The sequence below is a fragment of the Mustela putorius genome, unplaced genomic scaffold, assembly GCF_011764305.1.
Source record: "Mustela putorius furo isolate JIRA1106 unplaced genomic scaffold, ASM1176430v1.1 tig00000224_pilon_pilon_pilon, whole genome shotgun sequence".
In the NCBI taxonomy this organism is placed as follows: domain Eukaryota; kingdom Metazoa; phylum Chordata; class Mammalia; order Carnivora; family Mustelidae; genus Mustela; species Mustela putorius.
The window spans coordinates 5,897,414-5,917,340 of NW_025421321.1; the positions used below are offsets into that span (position 1 = coordinate 5,897,414).

At 45.9% G+C, this 19,927-nt stretch overlaps 1 protein-coding gene across 6 annotated transcripts in view; it reads left to right on the forward strand.

The window, feature by feature from the left end:
• Positions 1-9,493, forward strand: part of FHL2 (four and a half LIM domains 2) — a 67,648-nt gene extending 58,155 nt beyond the window's left edge. For all 6 annotated transcript variants that reach the window (XM_004764371.3, XM_004764368.3, XM_004764369.3 and 3 more), the window contains 3 exons: positions 1,796-1,965; positions 4,184-4,370; positions 8,866-9,493. In XM_004764371.3, the coding sequence (XP_004764428.1) occupies positions 1,796-1,965; positions 4,184-4,370; positions 8,866-9,017 (509 nt within the window). In that variant the 3' untranslated portion in view covers positions 9,018-9,493. The remainder of the gene's footprint in view (positions 1-1,795; positions 1,966-4,183; positions 4,371-8,865) is intronic.
• The last annotated feature ends 10,434 nt before the right edge of the window (positions 9,494-19,927 follow it).

Consider the following 19,927-nt stretch of genomic DNA (forward strand, 5'->3'; position numbering starts at 1 on the left):
CCCCCCATCCCTAGCTTCTGGCACCTGCACACAACCTGAGTATTGTACATACTTTACGGAAGATGGTGCCCAAATGCCCTGGCTTGGAAGTACAGGAAGCGGAGAAAGTGACCCGAAAGTGACAGCGAATAAATAATCTTGCAACGATTCTCTGCACATATCCTAATTTCTCGAGAGATGGACAGCTCTTTGTCAACCTTGAAGCAGACAAAATGCAGCCCTTAAGCCCATCATTTTGACCATATATATCATCTTTGGACTTAAGCTAAAGTTTGGCGCGTTTCTAGACTCTTTGGCTGCCTGCATTATGCCAGGCAGCCCTGGTTCGAAGCCGGGGCTCCTGCTCGTACCCTCACTCCCCCTTGGCCTGATCCCACTGTGACGTCTAACCATTGCATCCTACATGCCTCAGCCCCAGACTTGCAGTGAGCCCAGGGTTGGCTAACATGTTTCCAGAAAGAACCAGACAAATATTTGGGGTCTCAAGGGCCATGGTTTCTGTCCCAATGACCCATTCTGCCACTGTAGTGTGAAAGCAGCTGCAGACAATTGAAGTAAGGGAACAGGTGGGGCTGTGCCCCAGGAAAACCCTGATTGTAACACGAGGTAGTGCGGACCGTGCATGGGCCGCAGGCGGGGTGCCCGGCCCGGAGCCCACTCAAGTATTTGGAGAATTTGGGGGTTTTTTTTCAGTCCTTACCCTCCTTTCCCTGCAAACTTGCCTTGTGTTGCATGCAAAGGGGGTTTGCACACCAACCTGTCTTGAACCATTTCTTTCTGTAAATACGCATACTTTTATTCTCTTGAAAAAGTATGGAAAAACATTAACAAATACTGAATACTGTGACTCCGGCTTGGTGGTGGGGGATGGGGTGAGCCAAACAGCGTTTCCAGTTCTCTAGGACTTCCTGAGCTCCTTGAAGAAATCATGTAAACATATCAAATGATAAGTTACTCGAAAGGAAATGCGATGTCTCAAGATCAGATCAGAAAATTTCTAAATGGGATGTCTGAGTGTCACATGTGGATTTTATTTATTTTTTTAAGAATGTATTTATTTGAGAGAGAGATAGCACGCAAGCAAGGGGAGGGGCAGAGGGAGAGGGAGAAGCAAACTCTCTGCTGAGCAGGGAGCCCGACGCAGGGACTCAATCCCAGGAGCCTGGGATCAGGACCGGAGATGAAGGCAGACGCTTAACAGACTGAGCCACCCCAGGTGCCCCACATGTGGCTTTTAATGATAGCAATCAGTCATCACTTTTAATGGTAGAGCTACAACACATCTCGGCTTGGTTTCCACGGCAGGTCACAGGAAGTGAGTGCCATGGAGACTCCTCGCGGACTCCGGCCTGAGACTCCAGGTTCATGTACGCGCCAGCGATTTCCATCCCACTGCAAAACAGAAGAGTATTCATTAATGGGCCACTGAGCTCTGGAATTCCCACTCTGTCCAGACAGTCTGAGCCCTGCCAGAATTCTCTGTTTTGCAGTCCGGAGAGACAGAGACAGATACTTTTTCTACTTCATGTTCCTAACCTCCTTCGGGACAAATTACATACTGAGTACGCACAGAGATTGTTCTGGAAGTTGGGTGTACAGGGGCGAACCCAGAAACACAGAGTCCCTGCCCTCTCCAAAACAGGCCCATTTCAAGGTGAGCCTTTGAGAGCTAAAGTGACTTGCTGGAGTCACCAAACTAGCCCGTGGGCAGGTTCCAGACGCGGACGGCAGGTACTCCGAGCCAGCCGTGTCATCAGCTCTGCCCTTTGCTGCTTCTTCCCAACTCTCATGACAGGTACCCGCAAGATGGAGTACAAAGACAGCAGCTGGCATGAGACCTGTTTCGTCTGCCGCCGCTGCCAGCAGCCCATCGGCACCAAGAGCTTCATCCCAAAGGACAACCAGAACTTCTGCGTGCCGTGCTATGAGAAACAGTACGCCTTGCAGTGCGTTCAGTGCCAAAAGGTATCTCTCATCCTCCCTTGGACCTTGTCCATTCCAGTCCATTTGCTCCACAGCCCTTGGCTTCAGCCCTCCTTCCCCCAAGTGACGACACCTATGGTACCTGAACGGCATAGGAGTCTTGCCGGGCTGGCCCCCCATCCCAAAATTCTCTTGCGTGCATGTGCATTTACCCCCGGACAGACCCCCCACTCCAGGCCTTCTTCCTACAACGTGATCAGAGATAAAATCCCGTGTCCCTCCCTCCTTCTAGAACATTGCCAAATATTTATTCCTGTTTATGACATACATTAAAGGCGAGGAAAACGTATTATCCCAAAGCAGTCCCATTACCCTGTACTCCCATCAGTGAACAGGAAAACTCCAGGGAGGGAGGGAGGGAGGAACGTGAGGAGCAAAGGGAGGCTGTGCCCCATGGACAGGGCCCAGGTTGCTAGCTGCACACTTGCCCCCTCAGTCTGGTGCCCTCCTGTCTTGGCTGTTGGGTTACCGAGGGAAAAGGAGCCCACTATAGAGCGATTGCACACTATTTGGCTCGGGCCCTATTACAGACTCTGCTGTTGGGCCTGTGGGGGCCCAGCCTGGCCTCTGGCTGCTGTGCCACGCAAGGGTCAGCGGGGCGTCAGGTGCCCGTCCTGCCAACACCTCTTCAAAGGGCAGAGTGGTACACTAACTACAATCTTAAATTCCCCTCCTCCCAGTTCCCACGCTAAGATTATGCTGTTTATCTACTGTGTATCCCTGCCTCCTTCGACAAACCTGCTGTGTTTATGTCAGCAAGCCTCTTCTCCTCTCACTCCCTCTCTGTTTGGTCTGCCTGTTGTCGTCAGGAGCCAAGGAAAGTTCATGTCATTTGCTTTTCTTCCACTGTGCTCCTGCCAACCTTATGGCTGCCTTGTTTGGCCGCAGAAATGAAGGTAGCGCATCCTCTGAGAAGCATGGCCTTGTGTGTGTTCATCGGGACGCAAGAAAGCCTTCATGCCAGACACATCCATTACCCGCTAAGGGAGGGAGGCCCTCGGGGCTACTAGGGTCTGGGGGGAAATGCAGTCCAATGGCAACATTCAAATGCTTATCGACAAGTGTGCCTTGGAGGAGAACAGAGTCAGCAGAGTGTATACGGGCATGATCTGAACTAACTGGGAGTGGGAGCCAGGCTGGTGTTTAGGAAGAGAAGCTATGAGACAGTAACACCCAGGAGCAGGTCTGAGCTAGCCGGGGGACGTGGAATCCAGACACAAGGAAGACAAGGGCGTGTGCCAGGCAGAGCAAACCTCTTATTATACCTGCCCTCTGTATCCAGCAGATACTTTGCAGCCAAATTTATTTTGCGTACATTCTGATCCAAGGGGGATATTTGTAGGATGATCATTATTACTTTATAGTTTAATGAAAAGAATATAGGACAGAAAGAGTCCTGAACCCTGGCACCTGCTTTGTCTTTAGCTATGAATTCTTAGGCAAGTCCTTGCATTTCTCTGGGTCTCAGTTTACTCACCTGTAAAATGGAAATCATGTCTATAAAATGTAAGGGACTTTATACAGTCAATCCTTGAACAACAGGGGGGCCAGGGGTACCAAGCCCCCTGCGCAGTTGAAAATCCACATCGAATTTTGGACTCCCAGAAAGCTTACCTACTAAGAGCAGGCTGTTGGGGCGCCTTGGTGGCTCAGTTGGTTAAGTGACTGCCTTCAGCTCCGGTCATGATCCCAGGGAGCTGGGCTTGAGCCCGCACGGGGCCTGGCTTTTGCCTCTCCCTCTGCTGCTCTGCCTGCTTGTGCTTGCTTGCTCTCTCTGTCAAATACATAAAATCTTTTAAGAAAATCAGTAAGAGCGGGCGATTGACGAGAAGCCTCGCTGATGGCATAAATAATGCTCGCGTATGTGGTAGGTTCTGTGTATCCTGTACTGTCTCCTTGCAATACAGTAATCTAGAGTAAAGAAAATGCTAGGAAATTATAAGAGGAAAACCACCAGGCAGTCCCACTCTGTGCTTAGCAGAAGTGCGCGCAGGCGCAGAAAGGTCCCTCGCGGTTCAATCCCTCGCTGCCCGCGCTCCTCCCCGCACCTTCTGTGCGCACTAGGGGTGGCCATGCCATGTCTCCGTGCCTTTTCCCCTCACACACCCGTCGGGTTCAGGAGGGGGCTCTCGCGCCACCCAGAACCACCCCTCCCCGGGGGCCCCTGGAACGCTGACCGTGGCTTCCCTGCCTCCTCCAGCCCATCACCACCGGGGGCGTCACATACCGGGAGCAGCCGTGGCATCGGGAGTGCTTCGTGTGCACCGCGTGCAAGAAGCCGCTGTCGGGCCAGCGCTTCACGTCCCGCGAGGAGTTCCCCTACTGCCTGAGCTGCTTCTGCGACCTGTACGCCAAGAAGTGTGCCGGCTGCACCCACCCCATCAGCGGTGAGTGTCCCGACTCGGGCTCCCGGGCGAGGGTTCCCGCTGGGCGCGCGCGAGGCAGCAGCCCTTCCCCACCGGGCCACCGCCAGGGCTGGACCAGGGGCACGACTGCGGCCCCAGACTTTGCCTCTCCTCCGAGACTGAGACTCGGGGGCCTCCCTCAGGTTCCCGGACGGATCCGGTGTTTCTGCGGCCGCGCTCGCCGGGCCTTGTGACAGGGGCGGGGACGGCCGCCAGCACGTAGCGCGGCCCTTCTAGCTCAGCGGGTCCCTGGAAACCACGTGGCCTGTTCTCAAGGGGTCTTGTTTCTGCCCTCGGCTGGGTTTTTTCCAAAACCGCGGTCTGTGCGCATGCGGCCCGCGGGTGAGCACCGGCAACTGGCATTTCCGGGCTAAGCCGCGAGGCTGCGTTTCTAAAGGGGCTTCCTAGGGGCGCCGACTCCTGCTTTCGGCTCTTTGGTTTGGCGATCTCATGGTGGTGAGATCAAGCCCCATGTGGGGTTCCACCCTCCCCCGGGGTGCGGAGTCTGCTTGAGATTCTCTCTCCCACTTGTGCCCCCTTTCTCTCTTTGCTCTCAAAACCAATGAGTAGGGGCGCCTGGGTGGCTCAGTGGGTTAAGCCGCTGCCTTCGGCTCAGGTCATGATCTCAGGGTCCTGGGATCGAGTCCCGCGTCGGGCTCTCTGCTCAGCAGGGAGCCTGCTTCCCTTCCTCTCTCTCTCTGCCTGCCTCTCCATCTACTTGTGATTTCTCTCTGTCAAATAAATAAAATCTAAAAAAAAAAAAAAAAAAAAATGAGTAAATCTTAAAAAAAAAAAAAAAGGATAATAAAGGTGATCCCTGGCATCTTAGAGGGACTTGTCGACCACAAGGCCATAGCTACATGAGGGCAGAGGACAAGATTCTAGGCGGTTCTTTCTTATCCCCCAAAGGCTGGGGCCGACCGAGAGCCCAAAGCCTGGTTGGTTGCAGTCCAGTTGCAGACCGGCGTTGCACCAAACTATCGGACTTGCCGAGAAATCGAGCGTGGAGGGCCGACGGCTGGCCAGACTCCAGCCCTGTAAACGTGCACCACGCACCACCACACAAACCCGTGGCTGGGCCAGAAGGGAAAGAGAATTCTGTGAGGACACAGCGTTCTGGGCCGTGGGATTCCCAGCTCTGCCACTTTCAGGTGACTGCTGATCCCTGTCCATGGCAGGTGGCCGACACGTGTCATCTAAGCCTCGCAGCCTGGAATCCCTGTGTGGCGCCGCTGTGTGGTCACACAGACATTTTACAGCCCGTGTGTGCTTGTCCCCGACTTTCTTTTTGCTTGTCTAGAATTGAGCGCACTCACCTCAGCCAACGCCCCTGATGCAGGAAGCCCAAGGTCGCTAAAATCATCCTTTCCTGGGTAATCCAGAGCTCGCATTTCCATAAGGAATTAAAATACAAAGAAAAGAAGCACAGCATTTAAATTTTTCCGTTAACCTGATTCCAGCCATTTATATACCAGACTGGAATCATTCAGGGGGAAGAAATGCAGTCCCCTAACATATGCTGTTTTCATGGTAATGCCTATGAAAGTAAATGTTTATAAAATTAAACCTTATAAAGCAGTGTAATTTAGATAAAAGCACTTTTACATGTAAAGTATCAGATATGTGTTAGTCCCATGGTAGCACTAAAAAAAAAATTTAAAAGAAGAAGAAGAAAGAAAACAACACAAGGAAAACAATGGATACTTTCCTCCAAAAGAAGAAAGTTACTTCTCTGGAACTCAGAGATTAATGTTCTGGAGCCTACAGAGGAATTTTGAAATTGCAGTTAAAATATACTTGTAGCCAAATCCCTAAACAATTGTATGAGATTGTGACTTTAGATTGGATTTTTAATAGATCCTTACTTAGCATTTTCTCTTCAGCAACAATTTAAATGATTTTTTAAGTAAATCTGAAGTTCTACTTTCCCGCATTCTGTGCACAGTGATGCAAAATCCACACACAAATACAATCAGTCTTCGTTACTCAGAGTCCAGACCTGCAAATTCGCCTACTCACTAACATTTATTTGTAACTTCAAAATCAGCACTCAATTTGCTTTCGTGGTCATTCCCAGACACCCACAGAATGGCAAACATTTTGAGTCATCTGACACATAATGCTTCCGGTGGAGGTGAGGTGAGGGGACACTCTGCCTCCTCATTTCGATTCTCATTTTATAACCAAGGGTCTATTCACGGACTATTTACTGCCACGTTGTTTGTATTTTTGCGCCTTTTTTTTTTTAAGATTTTATTTATTTATTTGACAAGAGAGAGAGATCACAAGCAGGCAGAGAGGCAGGCAGAGAGAGAGGGAGAAGCAGGCTCCCCGCCCAGCAGAGAGCCCGATGCGGGGCTCGATCCCATGACCCTGACACCATGACCTGAGCCGAAGGCAGAGGCTTAAACCACTGAGCCACCCAGGTGCCCCCATTTTTGTGCTTTTTGTTGGCAGTTTCGCTGCTGAAAGTGGCTCCCAAGGGGCAGTGCGGACAGGCCGTCTGTGTTCCTAAGCACAGGCAGGTTGTAAGGTGCCTTATGGAGAAAATGCACCTGTTAGATGAGCTCTGTTCAGGCTGGAGTTCTGGGGCCATTGGCCATAAACCTCAAATGACAATAGTTGACTGTGTATGCCTCTCCCCTTTAGGAGCATTCGTCCTCCTTGGGCTGTTTTTAATTCTCATTTCTGTGACTTGCCCCATTGATTGTTATATCAAGGAAACAGTGGAGTTTCTAAAAGGAGGCTATCCCCTGGGACGTCACCCGGCACAGCACCTCCCACTAACATCCTTCTTCATCCTGTCCCTGCCAGGGCTCCTCCTGGCCCCAGATCTCCAGTGTAGCAGGACTTAGTCAGAGGTGAGACAAAGGAGAGACATGGAATGGCAGAAATGCTGGGGCATCCCAGCCACTTCTTGGCTTTTCAGTTTGCTCAGTGCTGAGAAAACAAAAAACAAAAAATGACCTTTCAACTGTTCTGCAGTCCCTGCCGCTAAATCAAGTGTTGCCGAAAACCTCTTGTTTTCAGACTTGGCTACATATTCAAAACACCTTGGGGAGCTTAGAAAAATGACTGCTGCCTGGGTCACGATTTAATTGGCAGGGGCTATGACCTGGGTGATAGTTGAAGCCTGAAAAGCTTCCCAAGTGATTCAGATCTGCAGGAAGTTTGAGACCCATGGACCTAAATCACAGGTTTGGTGCCACTGCAGGCCCAGCGCAAAAGCTATGTGACCACAGCCCTCAGGGGTCCAGGATGCGTAAAGGCAGTCAGTGTTTTAGTAACTGTGAATATTGAGGGTACTTCTGCTTTTCAAGCTGTGGGAAAAGAAAGTCGAAAAGCTGTGCTAGTGCATATCCCACCAGCCACACGGCTAGGGTGATACTGGAAGGAGCACTGAACTTGAACTGAAGCAGTTTCTAACTAGCCGGGGAGTTGGGGGGGGGTGGCTAGCTTGCAGGTCTCCCCTGGGTGAAAGACTGAAAGCCCCACGTCAACCTAGCCAGCTCTGTTACAAAAGGAACTACCTGTTTGGTGCATTACAGACTTTTCAGGCTAGCCTGAGACTTCAAGCCCTTATAAATGGAGCAGTCAAGGCAGTTGCTTTCTTTTTACTGTGGCAGATTGGACCATTATTTCTGGAAAGAACTCTTTGTAATTGGAATTCATGATCCAGAGTTCAGTGGAATGGATCACAACTCCTAATAACCCTGGGTATTTGATTCCAGTTGATTTCAGGTGGCTCAGGGGCGGGACCAAGCAACCATGTGGTAATAGGCGGCCGGTGTACCTTAAGCATTTGATGAGAATTCGCCATCAAACAAGAATCAAGCACCGAACCGAGTTACTACGTCTCTTGTTTAAAATATAATAAGCTGGTCCTCTCTATTGCCCACACACCAGAATGCGCTCTCACCCACCCTAGCAGCCCACCTTCCCCCGTCACACTTAAGTTCATATTTTGTGGTCTATCTCATGATATTCACTCTTCAAGAATGGCCACCCCCCACATCCACATGCCATTTCTTTAGTGAGGCCTTTCCTGGCCATGCCAGAGAAAATGCGTATTTACCTCTAACGTCCCTTCAGCACTTCATTCATGAAATCACGAAATAATTGAGTACCAGAGACGAGGCACCCAGGGAAGAAATAAGAGAAACCAGCTCCAGATCTCCTAGAGTTTCATTCTGGTGGAACAGACAGACAGACACAATCGTCCCTCCATAATTAGAGCTCTGATCATGTCATTTTGGAGCTGGTTTGTGTATCTGTTCCTGCTCATAGTACGAGCTCCGCTGGGTGTCTGATTGACCTGTGGATTGCCAGCCATTAGAAACTCACACTCTCCAGACTACACAGTCCAGCTTTGAAATGGCTCAATCCAGAATTCCTTCGTTGGTCCTGGAGGCCTGGTTCTCCCCAGCCATGGCCCCTTTCTTTTTCCACCCTGGTGTTCTTTCTTCTCTGTTAACAGGACTTGGTGGCACAAAGTACATCTCCTTTGAGGAACGGCAGTGGCATAACGACTGTTTTAACTGTAAGAAGTGCTCCCTCTCACTGGTGGGGCGAGGCTTCCTCACAGAAAGAGATGACATCCTGTGCCCTGACTGCGGGAAAGACATCTGAAGCCCACACGGCTGCTTGTGACACGCACGGATTTAGACATTCTCATTCTCCACCAGGCAGTGTTGTGTCTGGTCTCCACCGGCCATGCTGAAACTTTCCTCTTGTGCTTCTCAGTGATATTCACGTTTGTTTAAACCCTTTAATCCTTTGTACTAGCTCAGTCCCAGGGAAGGAGGAAAACCTTCTGTAAACCTGTGGTGGGAAGATGATGTTGAATTTTCATAATCAAGCAGGGCAATTCCAAGTGTAAAAATCCTTTTGAATGACATCTTTATACATGTACCTTTCTTTCACTACATATTTAATGTGTAAGTGCAATTAACACATCACGAACTTGAGTTTCCCGAACTACATGAGATATTGAAGAGTGGGCATTTACAATGTGTAGCTTCCTGTCATGTAAGACCTAGAGCAAGATCGTATAGCTTACAATAAAGTTAAGAAAAAGTTAATAAAGAACAAAATCCTTGGCCACACACAGTGTGTGAAATAATGATTAAACATCGAAGTTCTGAACATTGCGGTATAAGGCACGTTATCATATGTTCCACTGATCACCGTATGAAGTACAAGTTCAGACAGGCTGGGGCAGCATTCACAGAGATCCATCACACCTTTCATTTCAAAGAAAACCTTTAGTCAGCACCACAACCTCTTCCAGGCTCCCTTCTCTTTGCTCCTTTCTCCCAAACTCTGTATCGCTCAGAATTTAATGTTCTGCATTGGATGCGGTAACAGAAACTCCAGAATATGAGCCAGCAGAATATGAGCTAATGACAGTGAAGGCAGTTGGGGGGTCACTTTTCTTAAAAGGGCTCAGTGCTTTCCCATTGCCATGGGTCCCTATCCTACCCCAACCTGCCTTTTCATCCATAAAGGGAAGGATCACGAAAGGATACAAGCACCTCGGGGTCAGAGATGACCTCTTGCTCATCTGTGTATTACCACTACTCCAGCAATTTAGGGCATTGCTTTGGAAGCCTCTGTTGTTTCTGAAAGAAGAGAGAGAGAAAAAGAAAGAGAGAGAAAAAGAGAGAGACTCCCAGCTCTCAGATCTTAATGATTTGAGCTCCTAGCTTGGCGTTCGTCTGTAAAACCATCTGTGAAGGCATGATATACAGTTGGAAAGCACTGAGCCAATTTGTGAGCTAGAGCATTGCCTGTGTTCCTTTCTAGAATGCTAACAATAGTGACTTTTGTCCTTAGTTTTCTAAGGTGGTGTAGTACCATAAAACAACTTGATTTCCACCAACGTCCCAGCCGTGCTGAGCATGTTTGAAGTCAGTTTCTTAATCTGAGTGCTGGACTACATAAGATGTGTATAGTGATGTCTGAGACAGGCCTTCTGAGAACTCTATGGCTCAGTAGTTCTCTTGCCTTCTACGTCATATTATAAAAGTAAAAGCATTCTTGGATTTGTGCTTTTTAAAGTGAAAATAACAAAATTCAAGACAAAAAGGTGAAAGCTTTGGAAATGTCATTGTGGAACACCTTACCTTTTCCTCATAAGAACCACAGATACACTGAACACACCAGACCTTAAATTAATGGAAGGAGGAGCTCCATTTCTAGTAAGTAGCTCCTACTGGACTCCAGTAATCTTCTGGACAAAATATTTTAAGACATTTGAAAACACCAGAGCATGATCCAAGGCAGGAATACTTGAGAGAGGAGTGGACACCTGAAGAAGGGAAAGGCAATGGGTAGGTTTCCCATTTTTATGGCTTTTGGCCAAAGGCAGGCCCCAAAGGGGGAGCTAAAACTCTGTTAGAAAGTCTTCAGTCTTACTGGCTTGAAGAACCAGAGGCCAGAGCCTGGGACAAATAACATCTGGAAAGTTAAGGAGGGAAATGGTATGAAAAAGAAAACCAAGTTCTTTGTTTGAAAACCCTATCCATCTCTGGCTGACAAATGAACCATGCATTAAGAGGCTAGACCCCAAGCAGCCCAGCCAAGGCTCAAAGAACAAAGTTGGGGTCTGCAAGATGGTGGTGTGCAGAACTCAGTGACTGTCTTCCTAGTGTGACAACCATTTAACTGGGAAAACTGTGTGTGTGTAGGGGGGGTAGGTATATACACATACCAAATAAATATGTTCAAATCTTGGAAAATCACCCTAAAGGACCAAATGGAGAAACATTTGGGAAAATCTACATGTTAAGAAGAGTGAGAGTCTATGGCACTTGAGCCAATGGACTGATCCCATTCCCCACCCCCCTCCCAGTTTCCTGAGATAGAAGATCTACTCTGGGCAAGTGAAGCCAAGAAGGGAAGGGCTCCTCCTACTGGTCTAGGGCTGTGGCCCAAGCATGACAGTCTGCAAACCCTGGGGCTCCAATCACTCCTGTCGCACACTGCCTATAGGGTGGGGGCTCCAAGTAAGAGGGGCTATCTGAGAAGACCTGAGGCTACCATTCTCCTAGGAGTAGGATTGCGTGAAGACATTTATCAGGATGATGTTGGCACATTCTGCTAATACCAGTCTTCCCTATCCAGGATTTAACTCATGGAGGACTGTTGCCCCAGGACAAGCAGGACACTGTCCAAGCTCAAGGTGTGGGTTGGAAGGGCAGCTCTGTGAACTAGTAGCTCGCATCCCTGCAGGAAGGGACTGTTTGGTACCAAGAATGGAAGAATCTGTGCTATGGGGATTATGAAAGACCATGGGGATTCTGGTGGCAAGCAGTAGAGAGGGGGCTGCTAGCTATGTGACAGGAGCAGTAAAAGGCAAAATGGCAGACCAGACAGAAGTTTAATTGAGAACCAGGGAAAGAGAGCTAGGAAGAGCTGTCCTTGGATCCCATTTATCGCTGGGGATCCAGGAGACTGTGGGCATGGACTGGGTCACACCCACTCAGGAGCAAACAGAGTGGGACACAGAGCAGACCTGAAAGCATTCTCTAAGCCACACGCAGATTGTCAGCAAAGAGCAGAAGTCTCATTAGCTCAAAGAGCTTAGGCAGAACCTCTAACCAATCTCCAGCACTGGCCAAACATATAAACATGTTCAAAGAGTTAAAGGAACATGTATGACAGCAATGCTCACCAGAGAACACCAATAAAGGGATAAATGCTATAAAAAGAGCAAATGGAAATTCTGGAGTTGAAAAGTACAATCACCAAACAGAAATTCAATAGAGAGGATCATACATTTGAGTTGAGGGAAGAAAAAAGAAAAAAACAGTAAGCTTGAATAAAGACCAACTGCGATTATAATTTGAAAAACGGGGAAAATGAAAAATTAACCTCAAAGCAATGTGAGATACCCTTACGTGAACTAACATATGTATAATGAATGGAAACATCAGGAGAAGAGAGAAAATGGACAGAAAAAAAAAAATTTAAGAATGGCTGAAAACATCCCCAAATTTGATGAAAAAATTTTAATCTAAAAACATCCAAGAGGGACCTGGGTGGCTCAGTCTGTTAAGCATCTGCCTTCTGCTCAGGTCATGATCCCAGAGTCCTGGGATAGAGCCCTGCTCAATGGGGAACCTGCTTCTTCTTCTCCCTTTGCCCAGTCCCCGCTCATGCCTGCTCAAACTCTCTCTCTAATAAGTAAAATCTTAAAACATGCACATATGCATGCACACACACACAGATTCAAGAACCTGGACAGATCTGGAGGAGAGAGTTTGAAGTTTGAGTCCATCCACACACAAAATCTGAGTCTGTCTCCAGCCCGACCCTACTCACTTAGCCCTCTATCAGTTGGAAATCATGACACTGCATGGTTATTTCTGAGTGGCTCTATAATAATCCTTTTTATTAAGCAAAACTTTTTATTAAATTGTTAAATAAAATGTACATAGAGGTGCATCACACAGGTGTTAACAGGTAAAACCAAACTACAGAGATAGAAGTCAGAATAGTGGTTACCTTTCTGACTGGAAAGGGACATGAAAGAAGCTTCTGGAATGCTGGAAATGTTCTGTATTATGGTTGGCAAACTATGGTCCAGCTAAATCCTGCCCACTTCCTGTTTTCCTAAACAGTATTTTATTGGGACTCAGCCATGTCTATTCACTTAGACATCATGTGGCCCATAAGACATTCTTCCTATCTGGCCCTTTACAGAAAGTTTGCCAACCCTTGCTCTATACCTTGATTTGGACAGTGGTTACATAGGTATAAGTTCGCTCTGTTTAAAACTTTACAGTATTTTATGATACCCTCAATAAAAAATGTATGTTCTATAGTTTGCTGTACTGGACAGATATTTTAAAGTTTACCTTTTTCTTGAAACAAAGCAAACTTGCTTGATCTTTACTTGGTTATTCCAATAGATGAAAGCTCTGGGAGTCAGTCTATACCACCTGAGGTTTCTACTGACTGTCATGCTTGGGACTGTGTTTCCTTGTATGCTTGCATAATTTTGACTAGTGCTAGTCACTAATTTAAAAAAAAAAATTACCTGTGGGCATGTCCTCGGGGTCAGGATGAGCCTGTCTTCCTGCAGAGATGACTTCTACTGCCTCTGCCACTCGCCTGAAGCCCCGCCAAACTGGGATGACTTCCGAGTCACTTGTGGTGTTTCCTTGGCCATCCTGGGGCGTCAGGTGTGGCTAGGATTATGAGAGAGCCGGCTTGTGTGTTTCTAGCTTCCACAGCAATTCTTCCTTCCTATCTTCCTGTTCTTTCTTGTCCTTCCCTCTTGTTTTCCCTCCCTCCCTCAGCAGGGCAGGCTTACTTCTCTTTATCTTTAGCGTACGGGATTGCTCTTTGGGGTCGTGCCTATTAGGTTTCCTATCTCTGGAGGCATGGGGCTTTGACTTCTCTGTACTTTACATCATGGTCACCAAAACCCTGGCTTGCTTTCACCAGGGCATGAAAGTGGCCTACTTCTCTGGATTCCTGGGTTCTCTTAGATTCTTGACTGTTGGGTCTTCAGTGCTTTTTCCCCCCTTATTTTCTCCCAGCAGAATTGTCCCTTAACATTTTAAAAAGAGAGCTTTTTTTCCTCTACTGTTTGGCATAAGAAAACCTAACTATAAATGTTAATTCTTCTCTTTGTGACACAGTCTACAAAATTGAGACTTACACGATTTTACCTCTTATTTTAGTATCTTGGAGCTTTGATTTAATGCATAACTACCTTGTAGAACAAATTATGTATTTATTAGAATTATATACCTAAACTTCGCAGTAATTTAAGATACTGTAAAATTCTTTGTTTTGTTATGTGATCGGCATGTATGTGATTTGGTGGTTGTTCTTGTTGTTTTTAATTGTGTTATGTGAGTCACCATAAAATACATCATTAGTTTTTGATGCAGTGTTCCAAGATTCATTGTTTACATATATCACTCAGTGCTCCATGCAATCTGTGTCCTCCTTAATACCTACCACCAGGTTCACCTGTCACCCCCATCCCCCTAGGATATTGTAAAATTCTTAGTAAACTAGTCTACCTTCAGCCCAAACCATAAAAATCCAGTCACTGGGGGGGGACCTGGGTGCTCAGTGGGTTAAGCCTCTGCCTTGGGCTCAGGTCATAATCCCAGGATCCTGGGATCAAGCCCCACATCGGGCTTTCTGCTTGGCGGGGGGGGGGGGGGGGGCTGCTTCCCCTCTTTTTCCTCTGCCTGCCTCTCTGCCTACTTATAATCTTTGTCAAATAAACAAATAAAATCTTATTAAAAAATGGGTGATCTCGGATCACACACCTACCCCATGGGCTGCTTGTTATTGCTGGCTAAGAGACAGAAAAGAGTTACAGTAAAAATAAATAAATAAATAAAAATCCAGTCACTGAAGTAACCGAAAGTGAACAGTTTTCCTTACAAGGCCGTCACCTCTTGGGGAAAGTCATGAGAAAGCAATGATCTCAGGGTCCTGGGATTGAGCCCCGCATCGGGCTCCCTGCTCATCAGGGAGCCTGCTTCCCCCTCTCTCTCTGTCTGCCTCTCTGCCTACTTGTGATCTCTGTGTGTCAAATAAATAAATAAAATCTTTAAAAAAAAAAAAAAAGAGTAGTTCTCTATGAACCTGACACACAGTACCTCAGCCAGGTGACCGAGATTAACCTCAAAAGCAGTTAAGTCACACTGATAGTATGTACCGTTAATATGGGTTGAAAGTCACACTTTACCTCTGTGACATTCCCTCCAAAATCCATAGCCCCAATTGAATCCTGAGGAAATCGTAAGACAAATTCAAACCACAGACATTCCACATATCTAATCAGGATGCCTCAAAACTGTCAAGGTCATCAAAAATTCAAGGGGAGTCTGGGAAACTGTCACAGCCACGAGGAGTCTAAAGAGTTATGCTGACTAAAAATGTAAGGTGGAGTTCTGGATGGGATCCTGGGGCAGAAAAACACTAGGTAAAAAGGAAATACAAGTGAAGTTATGGACTTCGGGTAACAATAATGCACCAGGATTGATTCACTTTCATGAACATACCATACTAATGCGTATCAGTAATGGGGGAAATTCGTTGTATGGTGCATGGGAACGCTCTGTACTATCTTGGTGATTTCTACAAACGTCAAACTTCCCTAAAATAAAAGGTTTATTTCTTAAAAGCTTATTTTAAAAAATTACATAGGACAGATATAACAAAAAGCTTAGCTTTAGATGTAATTCTATAGTTATGAAAAATAGCTTTTGCCATAATTGGTGTTTTAGTTCCCTAACGTTTGTCAAAATGTTACGTATTTTTGTTCAAATAAATTGGAAAAGAAAACGAAAAAACTTGGGTAATTTTACTAAAGAAAAAAGGTTAGGGCTATTACTTACTTAGTGAGTCTTTTTGTCTTTTGGTTAAACTAAATGTCTGATTAGGTCTGAAACATAGTTAACAGCTTCCATCTGCTTGTAGAATCAAATCAAAAGTCCTTACCATGGCCTAGGTAAAATCCTACATAATCCTGCTCCCACCTACCTGCTTTGGCTTCATTTTATATATTCTCCCTGCTCTTTTGACTGATCATGGAACCACATGCTTTCTGTTCTGAAATCCTAGTAAGCCTCAGGGCTTTCACTTTGTTCTTAACTGGTATGTTATTTAATGCTGGGTAGCAAACCATCCCCAACACTTAGTGTGGCTTAATACAACCCCTATTCTGTTCACTCAGGATGCTCTGAGTCAGATATTTGGGCTGGCCTCACCTGGGACACTCATGGAGCTGTGGTCCGCTGGCAGCTAGCAGGGCGGGGGGGCGGGGGTGGTTGCTAAGTCACGTCTGGTGGTTAGTGCTATTTGCTGTTTTTCTAGCAGGCTTTTTCAGGCGCCTGCAGCAGGGGTTCCACAGGGAGAGAAGCATTTGTTTGATGAAAGCAAATTACAAGGCCATTCCATATTCAAGCAGTGGGAACAGACTCCATCTCTGATGGAAGGAGTAACAAATATGTAGACATTAAAAATCTACCATATGGATGATGCTTTTCCTGAAAGCTTTCCAGAACTGTCAACCCTTAAAAATAATTTCTTCAAAGAGGCCTTTCCTAACCACTACATTTAAAGTAGCTCTTTGCCCTCCCTTCCACATCTCGATTTCATTTCTTGGTTTAATTTGCTGTCATTACAATTATCTGTTATTTCATTGAGCAGAAAGAAACGTACCCATCTTTGGTTTTTTGGCACACCAGGATAGACAACTGGGTTTAACAGAAACTGGGAGAACAGAGCACTTCAGTAAAAAGTGCTTTAGTAAAAACAATGAAAACAAATTTTGTCTTTTCTGTCCAGACCAAAAAATGACCTATTTTTTAAAATTCAAGGTAGAAAATAAGCTGAAATGTTTCCAGGTAGTTAAATTTAGGGCTTCAGTCTCCAACATTAACATCCCAGTTTAGAAGTGTACTTTTTAAAGATCACCCCAGACACAATAATCCTTCAATTGAACCTCTGGTTTGCTTCAGTGTGTAAGAGAGCTCACTCCGGATAAGGTTCAAGGGACCTGTTTCCATCTGTCAAAGCATAGCGGCAGTCACTGTGGCAGCCCCAGCGGCCTCAGGCTGTCCAAACACCTGACCACTCTAGCCCACTGCCTCCTCACAGCGGGGGGGGGGGGGGTGCCTGAGACGTGGCCGGACGACCAGCATCATGCCTGATCCCAATCAATCCTCATACAGAAGGCTGTACTATATAAAGCATAACACTTTTCCGCCATATACTCTGCTCAAATAAAAAGAGATCAAGTCATTATAGAACATTTTTCCATTTTATTTTTTTAATGAATGACAGACCTACTCAATCATTTTATTCAGTTTATTTAAATAAGGATAAGGCTACTTCAAAGACCTTTTTTACATACAAAAATGTACATTACAAGGTTGAACTTTCTGTACTGAATTACAAAACCTGCACAAGCATTTAATAAAAGAGCACACTTAAAAACATTTTGACCATTTTGTAGCCTCTAAAAATTACTGAAGTGGAGCAGTAGTAAATAGAGAAAGCTCTTACATACATGTGATTTAATCTACTGGCAGTTTTACTTAATGTAAGTTTTTAAAAAGGTCATTGCTATTGAGTGAGTCTCTAGACCAGTTTTAGAATCCTCTCTCAAAACTGAAGTCAACCAAAATATTATTTCAAATAATAATTACAATTCTGAAGAATTTTAATTCTAGCAAAAATATTATGGCCTCCTAGTAGCAGTTGAACCAACTTTCCAAAGTGCCTGGTAGCTGTCAAGATTATTAAAGCTATTGTGGTAAACTGTACTGCCTTTACAGCCACGGGGAAGCAATTCGGGGCCCTTGGTGCTGCAGGGGCTTGAGATTTCCAGAATTCACACAGCAGTCTGTGATCCCTCAAATGTAAGAGGACCGGGGGTCATCCTATCTTCACTTCTCAATGAATGCATAGGGCCAAGCATTATGACGTGCAAACCTAAGCCTGATACTTACGGTCTGCAAAAGGAGGATGGAGAATGGAAGCAGAGTAAGTTAAAACATGGGAAAGGAGAACAAGAAAAAGAAAACGGGCCATGAAGAAGAAGGGAAGAAAAGAAGACCTCTGGGGCACCTGGGTGGCTCAGTGGGTTAAAGCCTCTGCCTTCGGCTCAGGTCATGATCCTGGGGTCCTGGGATCGAGCCCCACATCGGGCTCTCTGCTCCGTGAGGAGCCTGCTTCCTCCTCTCTCTCTGCCTGTCTCTCTGCCTACTTGTGATCTCTGTCTGTCAAATAGATAAATAAAATCTTAAAAAAAAAAAAGAAGACCTCTGCCTATGGCAGGAAGTGGTAAAGCGCCTGAAAGTACACCTTAGAACCTACTTGCTGACCCGACCACTCAGCTGCCTACCGAGATAATAAAACAGGTGGCTCTGTTGGAACATGAAATCAACAGCAACAACATTAACCCATGTTCCTAAAATTCACTGACGGTATTCCAAAGTTGTCTGCCACTCCAAATGAGTCCTTCCAAACTTTAAAGCACACCAAAGCAACCCTTCAAAACCCAAGATGCTCGACACTTCTGCTTCAGATTCCCCTCACTCAGGACGCGTCATGACGTGGAGGAAGACATTTCAAGACAAGCTATATCTATGCACCTTGAGAAGGCACAGTGCTCCAAGATGTCAGTATTATGGAATACACATTACGTGGTTTAGCACTTCTCCACACTCAAACTCAAAATAGCTCAATAATATGCTGCTCTATGAGCATTGATTCTGAATGTTCATAATATAAACTTCAATTTGAAGCAACAATGTTACACAGTTCAGCTGTTATTACCAACCTACTCTGTAAGTTAAATATACAAATTAAAAATTAATTTTATTGAGTAACTAAAATAAGTTTCCACTGACTTAAAACCGTCAAATGGCTAACTCTCTCTTAACTAAGAGAGGAACGCAGATGAAAGCAGAAGGGACAACTGAATTATCAAATAGAATTTGTCATTCTACCCTAAAATCTGTACTTTTAAAATATCCCTTAATATACAGTTACGTGGAGGGTTACTGTTGTCCTTCAATAATATTGAACATATCAGCTGTGCAGTTAACTCTATTATTCACTCACTTGGCGTAACATCAGTAATTTATGCAACACATAGTATGTATCGATTTTGTCTTATCTGTACAGATTTATAGTCTGGATAAAGGCAGAATGGCTAAAAACTAGAGGGTTCAAGTTTTAGTACAGTACTTACCTCCCAGGCTAAATGAATTTTTTGTAAGGCTATTTAATAGCGGAACTAAAATACTTGTTTTAACAAATCAGAAGAGGAAGGAGACTGCTGTAAAAAGTTAATGAAAAGGCGAACCCCAATGTGAAGATCAGTCATATAAGGAAAAAAGTATAAAGTATCCTCCACACTTGGTTAGAAATACAAGGCAAAAAAGTGGACAGGAGAACATGTGGCTAGAAGGTCTACCGTATGTTCCCACCGACTTCCATCAGACTGGGACGGTAACACTACTTTAACATGAACACAAAACCTCTGTGGGTGATGTGTGTGTGGCAGCCCTGTGGGAAGCTGCCTGTTACCCCAGCAGGGACCCCCATCCGGCTGGTACTTGTCTCCTACGAGGTCACTCTGCGGTGACTCCCGGCGTCGGCATCTCCTCTTCTGCCTACTCCAGATCATGCTAGGCATCCCACCTCTCACCACTATCCCTCCCGGACTCTCTCAGGTGCTGGAACTCCACCCCCCTCCTCCTATTTGCCAAACCTTCTGCCATAAGCTACCACCTCGAACATGACTACATCACCTGAAGATTTTAAAGTCGGCTTCTTTTGGAAAGGATGAAGCTCCTAGGAAGGAGTGACACCTGAGCTCCCAGAGCAAGATCAAAGACTGCTCATGAAAATAGTGAGGAGTGCTGCATGACAGGGACATCTTAAAGGGTGGACCAGCTGTGAGACTGACCAATCAACTCCTAATACACCAATTCTGTTACAACTTCAAGGGAAGGAACAATAGCGAGCACTGATTTCCCTTTTTGGTTTTT